At 50.1% G+C, this 17,820-nt stretch overlaps 1 protein-coding gene across 11 annotated transcripts in view; it reads left to right on the top strand.

The window, feature by feature from the left end:
* CPEB1 (cytoplasmic polyadenylation element binding protein 1) overlaps nucleotides 1-17,820 on the top strand; it is a 95,154-nt gene extending 77,334 nt beyond the window's left edge. For 9 of the 11 annotated variants that reach the window (XM_081831750.1, XM_081831744.1, XM_081831749.1 and 6 more), the window contains 9 exons: nucleotides 4,030-4,256; nucleotides 5,968-6,220; nucleotides 8,361-8,474; nucleotides 8,803-8,907; nucleotides 9,806-9,942; nucleotides 12,842-13,040; nucleotides 14,240-14,334; nucleotides 14,850-14,930; nucleotides 16,363-17,820. In XM_081831750.1, coding sequence (XP_081687876.1) covers nucleotides 4,030-4,256; nucleotides 5,968-6,220; nucleotides 8,361-8,474; nucleotides 8,803-8,907; nucleotides 9,806-9,942; nucleotides 12,842-13,040; nucleotides 14,240-14,334; nucleotides 14,850-14,930; nucleotides 16,363-16,473 — 1,322 coding nt within the window. In that variant the 3' untranslated portion in view covers nucleotides 16,474-17,820. The remainder of the gene's footprint in view (nucleotides 1-4,029; nucleotides 4,257-5,967; nucleotides 6,221-8,360; nucleotides 8,475-8,802; nucleotides 8,908-9,805; nucleotides 9,943-12,841; nucleotides 13,041-14,239; nucleotides 14,335-14,849; nucleotides 14,931-16,362) is intronic. The other 2 variants (XM_081831742.1, XM_081831743.1) reach the window with 1 other exon arrangement.

Here is a 17,820-nt window from a genome sequence, read left to right as displayed (position 1 = left end):
GATCCAGTAGGTCTGGAGTGGGGCCCACAATGCATTTTTAATGAGTTCCTACAGTGGCAAGGCCCTAGAGAAGTTTCAAGGCCTGGATGATTTAGATCCCAAGGCACTGACCTTTGGAGGCTCAAGAGCTTTGTCAGTCAGTAGCTGATGGTCTTAAAGGAATTTGAACAAAAGAGAGGTGTTGAGAACAGGAAGACAAAAAGATGTAAAGTCCTGAGTATTAAAAAAAATAATAAAAGTAGCTAGTGAAAGGTGCATTTCAGAAGATACAGCTCAGAATCAGAAAGAATTGGGTCCCATCCTGTCACTCACTAGCTTTTACTTATACCAATGCTTGCCCTTTGAGCCTTGGGTTCTCTTTTGTTAAGATGGGGTAATAGGACTTACTGCTTAGGGTTTAGTGAAGATTACTTACCTAAAGTGCTTCTAACAAAGCATCTGGCACATACTCTATGTGCAGTAAGTGGAAGTTGGTGTTAGTGAATGGTAGGAGCTTGACTGAACCTGGTCCAGACTGTGGAACAGATGATTGACCATGAACCATGGGCACTTAAGGAAGTGAGTTCATTAGTGGCCAATGTGGGTTGTCATGCCATTTTTTTTTTTAGACAAGCTTATTATCACATTGAGAGGAGTGCTGTAGACATAATTCCTCGCTTTTGCACAGGAATTTGACAGAGTCTCAAGATACCTTTGTGGGCATGGTAAAAAAAAAAAAATTGCATGTTAGTTGAGGTGGATGGATTTATGGCTGGTAGAACAGAAGTACCAACAATGGTAGTGAACAGAAACTGATGGGAATGAGAAAAGTAGTTTGCAATGGCACCCAAGTTGCTTTTTGACTCTTCCAAATACACTTTTTTTTCAAAACCTTGGGTGAAGACAGTTACTGTAGCCCATATTTATTGTCCTTGACGCCCCCAGACACAAGCCCTTTGGGCCAGCCATCCTCTCTTGAGCTTTTTTCTGCTGCTTTATGCTGTGTTTCCCTTGAGAACTCGTGGGGCTCCCTACAGTGCCGTACCTTTTTCTAGGACTGACACACAGCCCTGTGTCTTGTCTTTTCCTGGGGAATGCCCCCTCTGACCTGTGCATTTGCTGGGGGCTTCTCTTCAATGGTGCTGCTTTGTCAAGCGGGAGATGAGGTAGCCTCATCTACCACTTACCTCAGGGCCATTCCTTTTGTTGTTCCTTCCAATTTCTCAGTTCTTTCCTTCTCTGAGGATCTCAGTGTTTGTTGGTTTTAACCACAGGCCCAGTTATCACCATGAGTTCCTTTCATCTCCTTATGGATGTCCTGTCCAGCCTCTCATACATTCCATGTCAGCCCACCGCTGGTCACAGTCCTGTGTCTTGCCATCCTCAAAGCTCAGTGTTCACCATCCCACCACCTCCTGTTTCTTCTGTCTGTCCCTTATCCCGCTTGCAGCTCTCAGCACACTGAAATGGCTGGTTTGCATCTGCATCCACTGTGTTGACCCGTTTCTGTCTTTCACCTGCACTGCATGACCCATCCTTCCCTTCCCCTGCAGCTGTTTCCATCAGCTCTTGTTCCACTTCCTCCTTCACAGCCCTGTATGGGTCCCGTGTGGTGAGAGTGGCCCATCAAGTGTAGACATAGTCTCTCAGCTGGGCCCCGGGTTCAGGGGGGGCCTTCCTGTCAGCTGCCTCAGCCACCCCCACAGCAGATCTTCAGTGTCTGCCTAGTACCTTCACGGTGAGGTCTGCGCGCCCAAACTTGGTTTTCAAAGCTCTGTATGATACCTTGTTATTCGGCACCCTACACTTCTGTAAAATGTGAAGGAAGATGAGGCCCTCTAGGGCATTAGTACCATTTTAAGGCCAATATGTATGATCCACTAGTTTTCACAGCACTTCCATGCCAGGTTTTGCAGCACCAAGAAGAAGCCTTGAATAAATCTTCACATCTCCTGCCTTCTCAGGGCACGAGCTCAGGGCCTCGGATTTTGTGTGTCACCGAGGCAGTGGCTTGTCAAGAGTATTTGAGAAGTTTGACAAGGATTATTTATGGTGGATGTCCGAATCCAAGCATTGAGAGACGCTTACTTTGAGCATAGGGTTACGGGCCCGTGCTTAGAAAATTGCTTTCAAAGGCCTAGTTAAAAGAATATTTTCTTAAAAAACAAAGTAATTTTGCCGTAGGTGGTGGAGAGCCCCCCCCCCACACGCGTATCAGACTGGCTAGAATGAAAAAGACTGAGCGTACCAGGTGGGGGCCAGGATGTGGAGGGGACGGAGACACTCTTCAGTGCCAGTAGGAATATAAAGTGGTACATCCCCTTGGGAAACCGGTGTGACCGTTTCTTTAAGAATCCAGGATATATTTACCAGAATAAAACAAACACACACATCCACAGTATCCTCTGCACTTAAAAAGTTAAAGGTACACCCGCCTTATCTTCATCTTTGGGTCACAGGAGACGGGCTGGTCTCCTCTGGCACATGCGCTCTGTCGTGAACGGCGTGTGTGTGTGCCCCCCGAAGCCTGCTTTCACTGTGACTGCGTGTGAGGCCTGGAGGGGTTCATTCCTGCCACTTCGGACCGAGCACAGCCCCCAGCTGGCGTTCGGACCGCCGCAGAACCCGAGAGGAAGCCAGCTCTGACCACCTGTGTGTCGCTCAGTGACCTGGGGAGGGGGGCCAGGTATGGCCACCGCTTACCGAGCACCTGCACGTGCGCACACACACACACCTGCACACACACAGAGACATAGACCCGCACACGCACAGAGACACACACACGCACAGTACTTTGCACAGTACTTTGGTTTCACCTCAGCCATTTTGAGGTGGACATTTTCCCGTCTTCCCATGAAAACGTTATCCGGTGAACGCTTCTTCCCTAGCCTTCATGCTGCCATGCTCCATGGCAAAGCCCTTTTATTCTTCATCCTCGTGGATGAAAGGCATGTTTTCCTTTGGATTCCTTATGTCTTCAAGGCCAGGGGTGGAAAGATGTTGTCCCCTTCTTCCACTTTACCTCCCTTACCTCTTCCGGCCTTTGCTTCACTTTTTTTTTTTTTTTTTTTAGATTTTATTTATTTGACAGAGCACAAGCAGGGGGAGCAGCAGAGCAGAGGCAGAGGGAGAAGCAGGCTCCCCACTGCACAGGGAGCCCAGTGCGGGGCTCCATCCCAGCATCCTGGGATCATGACCTGCCAGGCGTCCCCTTTGCTTCATTCTTTTTTGATGTTTGGTATTTAAATATTTATTGTGAGCTGGGCACTGCTCTGCTGAGCACTTTCCATCTGCTGTCTTAGTTATTGAACCCTGCCGACGAAGCTGTGAAATAGTTGCTATTCCACTCGAGACCTTATGAGAAAATGAGGACTCCACGAGCTTAGCAGGGCACACAGCCACAGAGGGGTGGTGTCGGACCTAGGGTTCCAGCCCAGGTTCGTCTTGAGCCAGAGTGGGCTTAACCACACTGTCCTTCTGCTTGCACCCTCAGTGTCTGCAGTTCAGCAGTGAATAGCAGAGAGTCTGACCTGCAAGCACTTTCTGTGAGGGAGCTTTGCAGAGGAGGTGGCGTGCTTGTGTTGAATCAGACTGGTGGGGCGTGGCATGAAATTCTGTCACGGAGCTCTAGGTGGTGTTAGAAAGGTGGGAATTCTTTGAATAAAGACGTTGGCAGGCGGTAAGGAAGGAGTGTGGTTTGGGCTTCCTAACTGTGCTGAAGTGTGCGCGTCCAGACGTTGATAGTAGCCGTGACCAGCGTTCCTACTGGCACAGTTTCCCCAAATACTGGCCCTGACCCTTAAGTCTGGGTGGCGGAGAGCAGTTCTGCTGCTGCAGCAGGAACTCTGGCCTTCAGAAAGCCGTCCTGGAACTGCCTCTCACGGGCCCTAGTGTCTGCCCGTTACCCTCTCCCTGTGGTTCTGTCGTGCTTCGGTGGTGTGCCTGCGTGTATCTTCTCGGGCAGCTGTGGGAGGAAAGGGAGGGACTGTTGTTTGGTAAGAAAACGAAGAGGTCGTGAGACTTCTTTATTTTTTTTTTCTTTCTTCCTAGTACTGAGCATGCTTCACAACCCACTGGGCAATGTCCTGGGGAAACCCCCCTTGAGCTTCCTGCCTCTGGACCCCCTTGGATCTGACTTGGTGGACAAGTTTCCAGCACCCTCAGTTAGAGGATCCCGCCTGGACACCCGGCCCATCTTGGACTCCCGTTCTAGCAGCCCTTCTGACTCAGACACCAGTGGCTTCAGTTCTGGATCGGATCATCTCTCAGATTTGATTGTATGTAACTTGTTGGGCAGTGAGGTGGGCAGGGCGAGTGAGCGTGCCGTGGAAAGCGTGTCCCGTCAGAGTGCTGGCGGGAGGTGGAATGATGGAATCGGTGTAGAGAACCTTCACCCACCAAGAGGAGACGATGCCTTGTGCTCTCACTGAGCAGTACCTTTCAGGACTCAGGCAGCGGACTCTCCTCTTACAAGTTACTTCAAGGGCTTTGAGAAATAATTTGAAGAGTTAATATGGGAGTCCTGCATTGTTCTCTTTCTTGATCTGTTTGGTTGTTTCCTTGAGCCTTGAAACAGTATCGTTCATGTACCTCTGCATGTGTTATCTCAAGATTTCTAAGTGAAGATTTTAAAAATCACATGTTAGTCATTATCAGAGCTAGGATTTTAATCCAGATCAGACTGACTGTAGCTCCTCTCTTCTCTTTACTGACCCATGCCTCCTCTCTGCGTGAGGCCACGATGAATGTATGAACTCAGTTAATTTACGTACCACATGCTCCTTCCCCACAGCCATGTGTGGCAGGAGGGGTACCTGCGCTGAGTAGAATTGGTGGGTGGATTAGAACAGACGAGGGACAGGGGACGGGAGAAGTAAATACATGGGAATGGCAGTGAGAAACCATCCTGAGATAACATACAATTTCAGGTGCCTTCTGAGCCTGACTTTCTCCACTGCCAAACCCCCTCAGCCGACCGTTGAGTGAATACGATGGCTTCTTTTCCTACCCTCCTCTCTTCTGTATCCAGGACTGGTAGCGTTGGTTGTGGTTCGTTTCTCATCCATTGCATGACCTTTTAGGACCCACCTGGTCTCCTGTCAGCCTGTCCTAGAATACGAAACCTGGCGTTGGTGTTCCCACTGCTTGTTGGTTTTATCTGTTTAGGCCATGTTTCCAGAAGGGTGCCCACAAGCAGGTCCCTTTGATTCTCTGGACTTCAGTTTACTCCCCTATAAAATGCTTCTGGTTCTACTTACGTTATTCAGATGGGGCTCAGTCTTGGAAATTTACCTCATAACTAGCTTTGATATTTTGGGATTTTTGTTGAAAGAATTTTCTCAGATACCCAACCTCAAGGGTTAATTGATGAAGGGTTGTGGGCACACAGCTCACAGAAGAGGGAAATAGAGGCAGTATTTGAACTTACAGGAAATATTCTGGGTAACTAGTTTGTGTTTTTTTGATAATGTGGAATCATTTTTACCCACTTAAGTTAGTAAAAATTTAGAGCTTTGACATAAGCTTATAGTGAAAGCCACACTCTCCTATGTTTCTGATAGAAAGCAGAACCCTCCTAGAAAGCATTTTGACATTTTACATCTAGGATTTGGACCCAAAAAAAACCACACAAAGTAAGAAGAAGCTATACCTTAAAGTTTGATGTTTAGAATCCTGAAAACTTGGAATGTGTCTAAATGTTTAACAGGGGAATAGGTTAGTGAAATGTAGCCTGTTCCCTAAATAGATTATCATAAATTAATTAAAAATGATCATGAAGACTGGGAAATATGAAAAAAAATGTTGAGTTGGGGAGAAAAGGATTTGTTTAAATTTTAGTATAAGAACAGCTAATAAAAATGCATCGGAAGAAAATACATAAAAGAAAATATCAGAGCTAAATGGTATAATTTCTATATAGAATGTGATTATTACTTTTATAACAAAACTGTCATTTAAAAACCTGTATCTTCCTTTTTCCTCCCCTAGTCCAGCCTTCGCATTTCCCCTCCCCTGCCCTTCCTGTCTCTGACGGGGGGTGGTCCCAGAGACCCTTTAAAGATGGGGGTTGGGTCCCGGATGGACCAAGAGCAAGCTGCTCTTGCTGCGGTCAGCCCCTCCCCAACCAGTGCATCCAAGAGATGGCCAGGAGCTTCTGTGTGGCCATCCTGGGACCTCCTCGAAGCTCCCAAAGACCCCTTCAGCATCGAGAGAGAGGCCAGGCTGCACCGGCAAGCTGCAGGTGAGTGTGGCCATGGCCTTGCCTGGGGCCTGAGGCCTCCTTCTGGGCACAGGAAGTAAGTGACCTTAGTTCACAGATTGGTGAACTGTCCAGAGGGGACTTGGTTGTGTGGTGAAGTCTGGTCTGTTCTGTGTGCTAACGGGACAAATTCAGGAACTTCTCTGAGGCTGAGCAGAGAGGAAAGAGGCTGTGCCCATACAGGGTTGGACCCACCTCTCTGTTGTGCTCTTCCGTGGAAATCGGCTGTGTATGAGTGTTGCTTTTGGTTCTTTCACGGGTGGGTGTATTCAGGAGAAACCCTGGAAGTGATGCCCAGGATTTTGTCTGCCTCTCCCCTTTCTAATTCAGAGACCTGTCAGACATAACCCATGCTGGAGCTTTCTTCCCCGAGGCTTTCTGATTGGTCTACTCAGGGATGCGCTGTGGGGTAGGTGGTCCCTGTGTCAGCCTCTAAGGTAAGGGATGTCCTGGCCTCTCAGGAACCCTTAGGTTCTGTCATTTAAGTTCTCCTAAACACGTATGGAATTTGTTCCTCATCTTATACCGGTACTTGGAAGTAAAGAAGTCTTAGTAAGTTGTTCACCGAAGCTTCAGGGAGATGCTTCCTGACAGCTCTTCAGGGTTCTGGAGTTGATGACACTTAAGTGAATGTTCAGTTTCTCCACCCATTTGTTTCTACAGGCTTCAGTTTGTCCATCTTTCCCGTCATAGAGCTGGACCTGATCTCATTCTCCTGATATTTCTGCCACCTTGTTCACGTAATGGTTTTGGCAACCCATGTTTGTACTAGTGCCATTGTTTGCCTAAGAAATGACATTACCTTGCTTTTGGATGAGGCCCTTATATTGATTCATGTTTTTGTTTGCAAAATATTGCTGATGGTACCCAAGTTCTTGGCACAGCAATTCATTGGGCCTGTGCCTTTTAAGGAATGAGCTTCCACGTCATTGTCCTGGATGGACGTGATGGTTGGTTTCGTTGGCTCTCTGCCCCAGTGCTGAAGGACTAAAATGGGCAAGGACTTGGGCGCCTGGGTGGCTCAGTTGGTTAAGCGACTGCCTTCGGCTCGGGTCATGATCCTGGAGTCCCGGGATCGAGTCCCGCATCGGGCTCCCTGCTTGGCAGGGAGTCTGCTTCTCCCTCTGACCCTCCTCCCTCTCATGCTCTCTGTCTCTCATTCTCTCTCTCGCAAATAAATAAAAAATCTTAAAAAAAAAATAAAAAATAAAAAAATAAAATGGGCAAGGACTAGTCAGTCCCCACTGATCTGGAAAGGTACAGACTGAGATGGGCCGAAGGTCACACTGGACGCCAAGAACAGAGAGGCCTCTAGAAGTTTTCAGAATGGCCAAACGGAAGATGGTTTCTACTCTGTACAGCAGAAAGGGTTTCCTAATGAGGTGTTTGAGTCAGAGAAACTTCACAGTAGGTTTAGACAAATATGCATTTGGTATAAATAGGAAGCAGGGTGGTTGGGGGGAAATCTCTCCAACAGGGTTGGCATCAAGGAAGGCCCAGTGTCTGTTCAGGTGCTATGAAGCTAGCTGTGGCAGTGGTGGGACGTGGTTCTCAGTAGGGGAGCAGTGGAGACATTCTTGTCTTGTTGGGTTGCTCTTGCTGGTTCTTACTGGCAGTGTCCTGACTTCTGAGACGGAGTTCAGAGTGAAGACCAGGAAACAGTAGAATGTTCCTCATTGGAACATTTGGGGAGAAGGCCAGTTTGGACCAGTAAGCCTGTAGGACATTGTATACAAAATTGCTTTGCTGATTTTAAAGTAATTAGAAATTTAAATTAATTAGTATTGTAAGCCATGACTAGATAAAGCTGCTTTGTGGTTAGCTTATCGATCACATGTTTGAAAATAGCTTGGGTTGTGATCATTTTTACCCTGCCACATCTGCTTTGCTCTTCCTCTCTGTTTCAGTGGAGACAGAATTAGTGATTTAGAATTGTCACACTGGGCTGACTGGTTTGATGAGGGGTAAGGTTTCTTGCCTTTCAGAATATTCATGGATGTCCTCCCAGGCAGCCAGGCTGGGACCATGTCCTGTCTAGTTCTTCCTGGATAAGTTCATCCCAGAAAAGATCAGTGACTTTGTTGATCCTCTGACCCATTTCTCTCTCTGTCGTCCACCAAAGCTGTGAATGAAGCCACTTGTACCTGGAGTGGCCAGCTTCCTCCCCGGAACTACAAGAACCCCATCTACTCTTGCAAGGTGTTCCTAGGAGGTGTTCCTTGGGATATTACGGAAGGTGAGCAGCCTCTGAGACCTGCTGCTTCAAGCACTGAAGGTGGGCGTGTCTCTCAAGAGCATTAAACTTGGACTTGAAGCCAGGGCTGAAGCTGGGCCCAGGCATAGGGTGTTACAGGAGTGGGGGCAGGGGTGCATTTCATAAACGCCCATATTGCTTCTGTAACTGGTGCTCACGCTTGTCACCAGACCCAAGGTCAACTCTGAGTTGTTTGTCAAGGGAGAGAAGTCTGGGAGAAGAGTGGTCCTGCGCTTGCGCCTTCCTGGGCAGTGCGGGGGGGGGGGGGGGTGTCCCTCAGTTTCCACCATTCTTTTCCATCTCCCTGCAGCTGGATTGGTTAACACCTTCCGTGTTTTTGGCTCTCTGAGTGTGGAGTGGCCTGGTAAGGATGGCAAGCACCCCCGGTGTCCTCCCAAAGGTAATATGCCTAAAGGTAATACAGACATGGTAGGAGCTTTTTTTTTCCCCTCCCTAGTACGTAATTGCACTGAGGGATGCTGGGCTGTCCCGGCTGCATGCTGGTAATGTGGTTTGGGCACTCCAGAGCACAGAAGTTTGAGCTGTCGGCACTCCTCTCCAACCCAGCACATCCCTCTGCTTCCTTGAGCTAATGTTCCTTCTGTCCACACTTACACTGCAGTCAGCTGCTTGTGAATCTTGCTGTGTGCAACTTCCTTGTGCACTTCCCTCCAAACCCAAACCCCGGCAGCTACTTTCCTCTCAAAATGAGGCGTTCAGAAAGCTTTCCTTTTCCTGACTTTCTTGCCCAGTTACATTGTTGCCTGACCTAATTCTGAGATCCCTTTGGAGTTGGCAGGAATGAGGACCAAGCATCTGATTCCTCACTGGTCTGAAATGAGATCCCCTCCCTGTAGAAAGGAGCAGGTGCTATTTTCACTCTGCCCCATCTTCACTGAAAATGTTCCGATGAACTGAACCAGTGGTCTAACTAGGCTTTTAAAGCAATACCTCCGTGCCCCAGCAGACCGGCCACAGACCTGCCGTCCTCCCTGCCCCACAACAGCCTGGCTCTTCTGCCCAGAACATGCTGTGTGTTCTGGGATGAAGAGCTGTGTGGTTAGGATGGGATCCTGTGTCCCACCTTGTCCTTTCCCTCCCTTGGGTGGGAGATGGTATGCTTCTCCCTTGCTTGGCCCAGCCATCTGACCCGGCAAGTGCTTCCATTCAGAAAGACATTCCAGGAGTAGGACAAACATGTATCTTACACATGAGGCCATTTTTCTTGGAAGAAACTCCCAATTGCAAAACCAAGGCTGAGGAGTAACCACCCCAGGGATGTTAATGCTGTTTCTCCTTTTATCCGGAAATAGGGTATGTGTATCTGGTCTTCGAACTAGAGAAGTCTGTCCGGGCCTTGCTTCAGGCTTGCTCTCATGACCCGCTGAGCCCAGATGGTCTGAGTGAATATTATTTCAAGATGTCCAGCCGAAGGATGCGCTGCAAGGAGGTGGGTTAGCACGATGTCCTCTCTGGGTCAGGGTGCTTGGTGCATGAGGCAGTGGATTTCCTGGGGTGGGTGAATATGTGGGCCGCGGGCGAGCATTCCTCCTGAGACAAGAAGGCTGTGCCTCCCATGTTACAGTAAGGACAATAAAATCCTCAGTTACGGTAGAAAAACAAAAAACCTTGGGGCCTTACTGGTATATGTGTGCTCCTGCCTGTGAAGATCAGACCATGTCCCAGCCCTTATTCTAGCCAACGTCTCTGTCCCAAACGTCTGGTTTTCAAAATAAAATTGAAAACAGCAGCTTTCTCTACTTGGAATTAACTGATAATCTACAGCTGTTTCTCCCTGGTCCTGCCCTCAGGCTGTGCCTCCCCACCTCCCAGTCTGTGGTGGGTAAATCCCTCCTTAGCCTACACCATCCACAGAGCACGTCTTGGCTCCCATCCAGGGCTTCGTCAGTGATTTGCGTTCCTCCATATGCTTCTCTGTGTTTACGCCTTTCCTGCTCACGGCCTTGTGTGCCCGTGACCTCAGCATCATGGGTCTCTAGCAGTGTCACTCCACCTGTGACCCTCACTGCTGGGGCTGCCAGGGCCCTTCCTGGGTCCTGTCTCAGACTTACTGAGTCAGTTTGGGAGGAGCGTCAGAACCTCTGCTTTGGACCAAGCTCCACAAATGGTCCTAGAGGGTGATGTCTGAGAACCAATTGTCAAAGGAAGTTTTACGCTCAGGAATCAGTGTTGTTTTTTTTAAAAATCTGGTTCCAGAGAACATCACTTCTGTGATACTGGAATAGATATTCAGTATATCTGAACCTTCGTTTCCTCATCTATAAAATGGGGACTTGCAATGCTTATTGTAGTAAAAAGATCAGCAGTTGCCAGGGGTTATGGAGGAGGGAGCGACGCATAGGTGGAGCTCAGGATTTCTAGGGCCGAGAAACTACTCTGTGTGATGCTCTCGTGGTGGGATCATGTCATTACACGTTTGTCAAAACTCAAAATGTACAACAGACACCAAGATTGAACCCTAAGGTGAACCACGGACTGCGGGTGCTGACGATGTTTGGCGTAGGTTCCCCGATTGCAGCGCGGGCCCCACTCTGGTCAGGGCTGCTCGTCGGAGGGGGGAGGCCGTGCGTGCACCGGAGCAGGGAAAAGGTGGGAGCTCTGTGCTCGCAGCTCAGTTTCTCTGTGAACTTAAAACTACTCTAGGAAGTAAAGTCCGTTAAAATCTGTAGGGTAAAGGGGGGAAAAAAAAACTGAGATGGTCACATTGGATTTAAAATTAAATAATCCAGGTAACAAAGCTGGCTCATTATTTTATAGATGTTTCCTGATGTTAATTCATATTCTGTCTTAGTGGCAGGGTAAGTTGGTCTTGCGGCTGCCCCTTCTCGCTGCGTGGGGCTCATGCAGCTCTCCCACCTCATTCCACTCTAGGACTTGGTTAACCTGCTCCATCGTCCCTGTCCCCTGCTTTCACGGTGAGAGGCTGCCACGGCCATACCCCAGACCCCTGGCCCTCCTCAGTGCCCCCTGCCGGCACCTCCCTGTCTCCTGTCCCCAGCTCGTCACCGTGCAGTGATTCCCTGCCTGACTCGGGTGCGCTGACTCTAGGCTGTCCTGGTTCTCCTTCCTCTCAGACTCTTCTCTCCGTGTGTCCCCTCCCTGCCATCAGTGCTGTCAGTATTGGACTCTCTTCTCTCCCCGACACTTCGGTCACTCACTCCTGTGGCTCTGCTCTCACTTTCAGACCCACACTCCCCTCTCCAGCCTCATGTCCTCCTTGAGCCCCACCTTCCTGTGGGGCCTTTCTTGGGGATGTCCTATAATCCTAGACTCTTGTGCTTAGGGTAAGAAAAAGCTTGGAAAGCTTGCTGGCCCCTGGGATGTAGACCAAGATGGTGGTAATTCTCCCCACGGGGGTGGAAAAGCAAAGTGGACTTTTTCATCTTCCCGTGAAATGAGTTTTTCTTGGTAACTGCCATCAGGCGCTCATCCCAGGGTCTTCTAGGCCTGGACCCTCTCAGCCCCGACTCTTCATTCTTCCGCCAGGCCCAGGCGGTCTGACTTGTGCAGCCTCCTCTGTCGAAGAATCTTCTTGGTCTTGGCCTGTTCTGTGCCCAGCGCCACCTGGACCTCCAGGTCCTCATCACCTGTCCTCTCAGCTGTGGCTTCTGCCTCAGATCTCTTCCTGCTTCGAGACTTTGCTGTTGTCGGATCTTCACAGATTAACTTTCCAAAAACACCAGGCATCTGTCAGCTCACTTCCTCATGGAGTCTTCTGCCTGCTATGCCAGATTTGGTTTTAGGCCCAGGGGACTCAGGGGCAAAGGACACGGTGAGGCCCTGCCCTGCTGCGACACTGCCCTGTGAGCCATCCACCCTGCGTGTCTCCAGTTACTCCCACTGTCCCTGGCACACGCCCGCTCGTGCGCACACTGGGCCAGTAACGGTCTCATTGGGGGACCTCGAGCAACCCCCCCTCTGTCCTTGCAGTTCTTACCCTTCAGGTTCTGAGTCCTTCCTGCCCCGGGGACGCCATGGTCTCTGTGGCTCTGTGGTCTGCTGGAACGGCACAGCTGACAGTCATACAGAGTGCTGGCTTCCTGGGTGTGACGGTCGGGACTCTTCCGCTTGCTCTCCAGGAGGAGAGGCTGCTGTTCGACTTGTTCTCCCCATTTCGGACACACAGACTCAGTGAAACCCAGCTCTGGTTGGGGTGAGGTGGCTGCTGAGTACCTGTGTGCCTGGGACTGGGCAATACATCCGCGCCCCCACTGGGTGGGCCTTGGTAGCCCCAGTTGGAGCGCCTCCCGGGCATGTGCCTCGCGGTACAAGAGCCTGGCTCTCTCTGGCTCCCTGCTGGGGCTTACACACCTTTGGGTGGTTTCCAGGTGCAGGTGATCCCCTGGGTCTTAGCTGACAGCAACTTTGTCCGGAGCCCATCTCAGAGACTCGACCCTAGCAGGACGGTGTTCGTCGGTGCCCTGCACGGGATGCTCAACGCCGAGGCCCTGGCAGCCATCTTGAACGACCTATTTGGTGGAGTGGTGTACGCTGGGATTGACACAGATAAGCACAAGTATCCCATTGGTAAGTGTCCCACTTCTGTGGGAAAGCTTGGTGGCCCCTGGGACCTTGCTAGACCGAGATTCTAATACTTCCCACGGGAGTGGAGAGGGAGGCCTGATCCAAGTCTGCAGATCAGCATCTACCAGCAGCATAGCATCGTTTTCTAGATAAGCCTTGCACCCACCCTTCTCCCACCACCTCCCACGAAGGGGGAGAAAGTGATAGGAGATCATGGGAGGTGATAGGAGGTGAAAGTGAGACCGGAACTTTGGTTGGAAGCTCAGAGTTCATAGCCAAACCAGTCTGCAACGACAACAGATAATACTTCATTAAAAGGCCAGGACCTCCCTGAACTTGCCTGTTTTTTAATTAAGAGTTCTTGAAAAGTGGCCCTGTCTAGGACCAGAGACCAGGTGAGGCTGAAGGATGACGCCGGGTGACTCTGGCAACAGAGTGTAGTCATGGCCTGTGCCCTCATCCTCGCTGAGCGGGGTCAGCCCCCCTGAGAAAGGAGGTTCATTCCTCAGCCATAGCAGAATAATCTTGGTGGTGGGGTTTGGAGGTGGAGCAGAGCCTGAACTTGTGTGATCAAGGCATGGCTAACCCACCTCCCCAAAGGCTTACTCTGCCCACCCACACTGAATCTGGTCGGGAAGGAGCACCATGTGCTCATCGGTGCCGCACCACAGGCTGGGAACAGGGACTGGAGGCTGGGGGCAGAGGGAGCGTTGGGCAGGATGAGTCTTCCTCTGGCTTCCCCGCTAGATCTCTGGAGTGCCTCCAGGCCAGGAGGGGTTTGCCTGCTGCCCTCCCTTCAGAGAGGGGTTCTCTGTGCATCTTGGTTCCCACTCTTAACCCTGCCTGTGCGCCAGAGGAGTCTCTGCCTGCCCCCATTTCACTCCGCAGATCCCTCCCCCACTCCTGAGTGGTCTACATAACTACACTGTTTAATAAATGGGGTGGCTGAATGCTTAAAACATGGCAGTGCCATGTGTTCAAATGGTAATATTTGGGATATATTGGGTTAAGTAAATTATATTATAAAAATTCCACTACTTTCTTTTCACTTAAATGTGGCCACTTGAAGACTTAAAATTACATAAGTATCTCACATGACATTTCCATCTGACAGCCCTGGTCTAGAAACAGGGTTTCCTGAGCGTAGACAGTAGCATTTGGGAGAATTTGGCTAGAGCGTAAGTTTGTTCTCTTGTTCCCAGGGTCTGGTCGTGTGACTTTCAATAACCAGCGTAGTTACCTGAAAGCAGTCAGCGCTGCTTTTGTGGAGATCAAAACCACCAAGTTCACCAAGAAGGTGAGTGCACTGGTCTGTACCCTTACTCTGGGTCTTCACTCCCCAGGGCAGGCCTGAGGTTGGAGCCATTGTGGGCCAAGTGAGGTTGGGGTTGGGCGTGGCCTGGCCGTGGCAGGCTCAGGAGGGAGGGGAGCTGGGACCGTGGAGCCTCTTCAACATGTGAGGTGTCTGCTCACTGGGTGTTTGACCAGCGGTGCTTGGGCAGCCTGGATTCCCATTCTCCAACCTGACCTGCGTCCTCTGAACACTTACCTTTTGCTGGGTGATCGAATGCTGGCATCGAATTTGCTGAGAAACCCATGCAGATGCAGTGATGTGTGTTGTTGCCTGCCAGTCTGGCCTTGCGTGGTGTGTGCATCTCCCCTCCAGGGGCTCTGTACTCTGCCCATAATCTTCTCCTTTACAACGAGACATCCTGCACTCCTGTGTATATCTCAGTAATGTCCCTTCTCTCTGGCCCATTTGGCCTCCTCGTGGGGAGAGCCACTCATTCTCTTGTTTTTGCCTTTGTGTAGGTTCAGATTGACCCCTACCTGGAAGATTCTCTGTGTCATATCTGCAGTTCTCAGCCTGGTCCTTTCTTCTGTCGAGATCAGGTAAGTCCGCTGGGCACTTGAGATGTCTAGGAAGTCCCTGCCCTCGATTTAAAATTGTCATGCCACATTTGTCCCTAGGTTGGTGCTCCTGGGGTTGTCTAAGAAAGCACAAAGGAAGCAGCAGTCATGTTCCCTGATGGTCAGACCAGGGGAAACAAGCCCTTGGAAAAGCTTGTTAAGTCTTGATACCTTGGCCTTCCCCTTGCTTGTGGCACGACCACCAACAGGATGTCTTTGTGGATGGAAGGAACCTGGGTGGGTATGGTCAGCAGCACCTGAGCCTGGCACAGTAGTTCTAACTCAGGCCTTTCTCCACTGATCTTTCCCTACTCAAGGACCCCTTCCTCACTTGTGAGCCTCTGGACTCTTGATATTTATACCTGGTTTCTATCCACAGTTGTCAGAAGTGGGCAGCTTTCTGTTGAATGTTCCTGGGTGGTGGGAGCAGGGCTCTGGGTGTGTTTGGGCAGTGTTTCTCTTTTTTTTTTTTTTTTTTAAAGATTTTATTTATTTATTTGACAGAGAGAGAGAGACAGCGAGAGAGGGAACACAAGCAGGGGGAGTGGGAGAGGGAGAAGCAGGCTTCCCGCCGAGCAGGGAGCCTGATGCGGGGCTCGATCCTAGGACCCCGGGATCATGACCTGAGCTGAAGGCAGTCGCTTAACCAACTGAGCCACCCAGGTGCCTCTGGGCAGTGTTTCTCATATGTTAAAACACACATTTGAGGATGTTGTTTAAATGCAGATTCTGACTCCATGGGTTTGGAGTGGAACCTGAGATTCCTTATTTTTGACAAGTTTCCAAGTGGTGTCATGTGGCTGGCCTGGTACCACGCTTGGACAAGGGTTAGGGGAGGTTTGGGGCCTGTTCAGACACTAGCAGTCAACCATGCTTGGTTTTTTTGCAGTGGTGTTTACTGCTCAGGGTCAGAGGCTCCAGGTAGGTAAGAGTTAAACCGGAGGCTCCAAAGGGAGGGTGTGAGTAAGTTTGGGTTGTTGGGCCTCTCTGCTGAGCCTCTTCTAGCAGACTTGGGTGTGTCCCTGTTGTTCCCAGACGAACCCCACGTTCAGGCAATTGTTCAAAGGCTAGTGGGCTGGCTGAGGTTGCACGGCTAGCCAGAGGTGGGGCCAGACTGTGGTGCATACCCCATCGCCTGTCCTCGCTTAGTGTGAAGAGGAAGGCGTGTTGCCCGGCATTAGGACGTGCAGCCGCTGTCTTTGAATGTTCTCCTGAACTGGCAGCCATCTGATGCAGCTGCTCCGTAGGAGGGGAGAAGGGCCGGGGCCTGACGAGCAGCCCTGGTGGCAGGAGGGCGTGCGGGCTTCCTGACTGCATGGAGGCGGCCGGGAGCCCCGCTCCCTTGCAGCAGGGCAGGCAGCTCCGCGGGCCGCTCCCCTCCGGTCTGACGGGGCCTGGCTCCTCCCCCCACCAGGTGTGCTTCAAGTACTTCTGCCGGAGCTGCTGGCACTGGCGGCACAGCATGGAGGGCCTGCGCCACCACGGCCCCCTGATGCGGAACCAGAAGAGCCGCGACGCCAGCTAGAGGGGCGGGCCGTGCCCGGTGGCCGGTGGCGCCCAAGGCTGGCAGGTCAGGCAGCCGCCTGCACCCTCCTGCCCCGGCGGCCAGGGCGCTGGCTTCCCAAGGACAAGGGAAAATCGTAGTCACCTTTGCACTTGCCGAGTCTGTCTTTGTTTCTGCACTAATTCATGCACAATGAGTTCTGTCGGGTTTTGTTTTCAGGGGGTGTGCCAGGGCAAGGACCCCCTGGCCCGCCCTCCAAGCGACTCTGCAGTTTTCCCAGATTTTAGTTCCTCATTTTGCCGATGAAAAGCAAAAAAGAACTACGTGTCTGGAAGGTACTGACACGACGCCTACATCTAGGTTTATTTATTAAAAGCGCTTTTTTACATTCCTCGCAATACTGATGGTGGTGATGCGCAGGTCTCGTTGGTTTCATTCTTGCAGTTGCCATACAGTGCCTTTCCATTTATTTAACCCCCACCTGAACGGCATAAACTGAGTGTTCAGCTGGTGTTTTTTACTGTACACAACAAGGAGACTTTGCTCTTCATTTAAACCAAAATCATATTTCATATTTTACGCTCGAGGGTTTTTACCGGTTCCTTTTTACACTCCTTAAAACAGTTTTTAAGTCGTTTGGAACAAGAGATTTTTTTTCTTTCCTGGCAGCTTTTAACATTATAGCAAATTTGTGTCTGGGGGACTGCTGGTCACTGTTTCTCACAGTTGCAAGTCAAGGCATTTGCAACCAAGAATAAAAAATTTTTTTTGGATTTGAAACTGGACCGGATAAACGGTATTTGAGCGGCTGCTGTATATAGTTTTAAATGGTTTATTGCACCTTCTTAAGTTGCACTTATGTGGGGGGGAGGGTTGATAGAAGTTTTTAATCACAAAGTCACAGGACTTTTTTTTCTTTTGTAACTGAGCTAAAAAAGGGCTGCTTTTTGGTGGGGGCAGATGAAGGCTCACAGGAGCCCTTTCTCTCAGAGGGGACAAGTACCCTTCCCTTATTTCTTTCATTTGAGAAGTGTATGAAGCAACAGTTGCAGTCACTGAAATGCTACTGGAATTTGAAAACTTGACTTTTTCTTTCTTCTTTTTTAAAAAAAAAAAACAAAACAAAAAACCTACTTGCCCCTCTTTGGGAAGCTGTGTGCCAAAGAACCAGTGTCATAACCCGCCCTCCCTCCTGCTGAGCTGACGTTGCATTGTTGCATATCCCAGCTACTCTGTGGGTTTTGTGAAGCTGTGTGTGAAGTCTCTACCTCATTGTAGTATATGCAGGCAAGACTGCACTCTCCTACAGATGTGTGGAGTAAGCTGTGGTGTAGTTTTTTTGGCACATAATAAACACGTTGCAGCAGA

The sequence above is a fragment of the Leptonychotes weddellii genome, chromosome 9 (assembly GCF_054177405.1).
Source record: "Leptonychotes weddellii isolate Sample4059 chromosome 9, ASM5417740v2, whole genome shotgun sequence".
NCBI lineage: Eukaryota > Metazoa > Chordata > Mammalia > Carnivora > Phocidae > Leptonychotes > Leptonychotes weddellii.
This window is presented reverse-complemented; position numbering and strand designations above follow the sequence as displayed.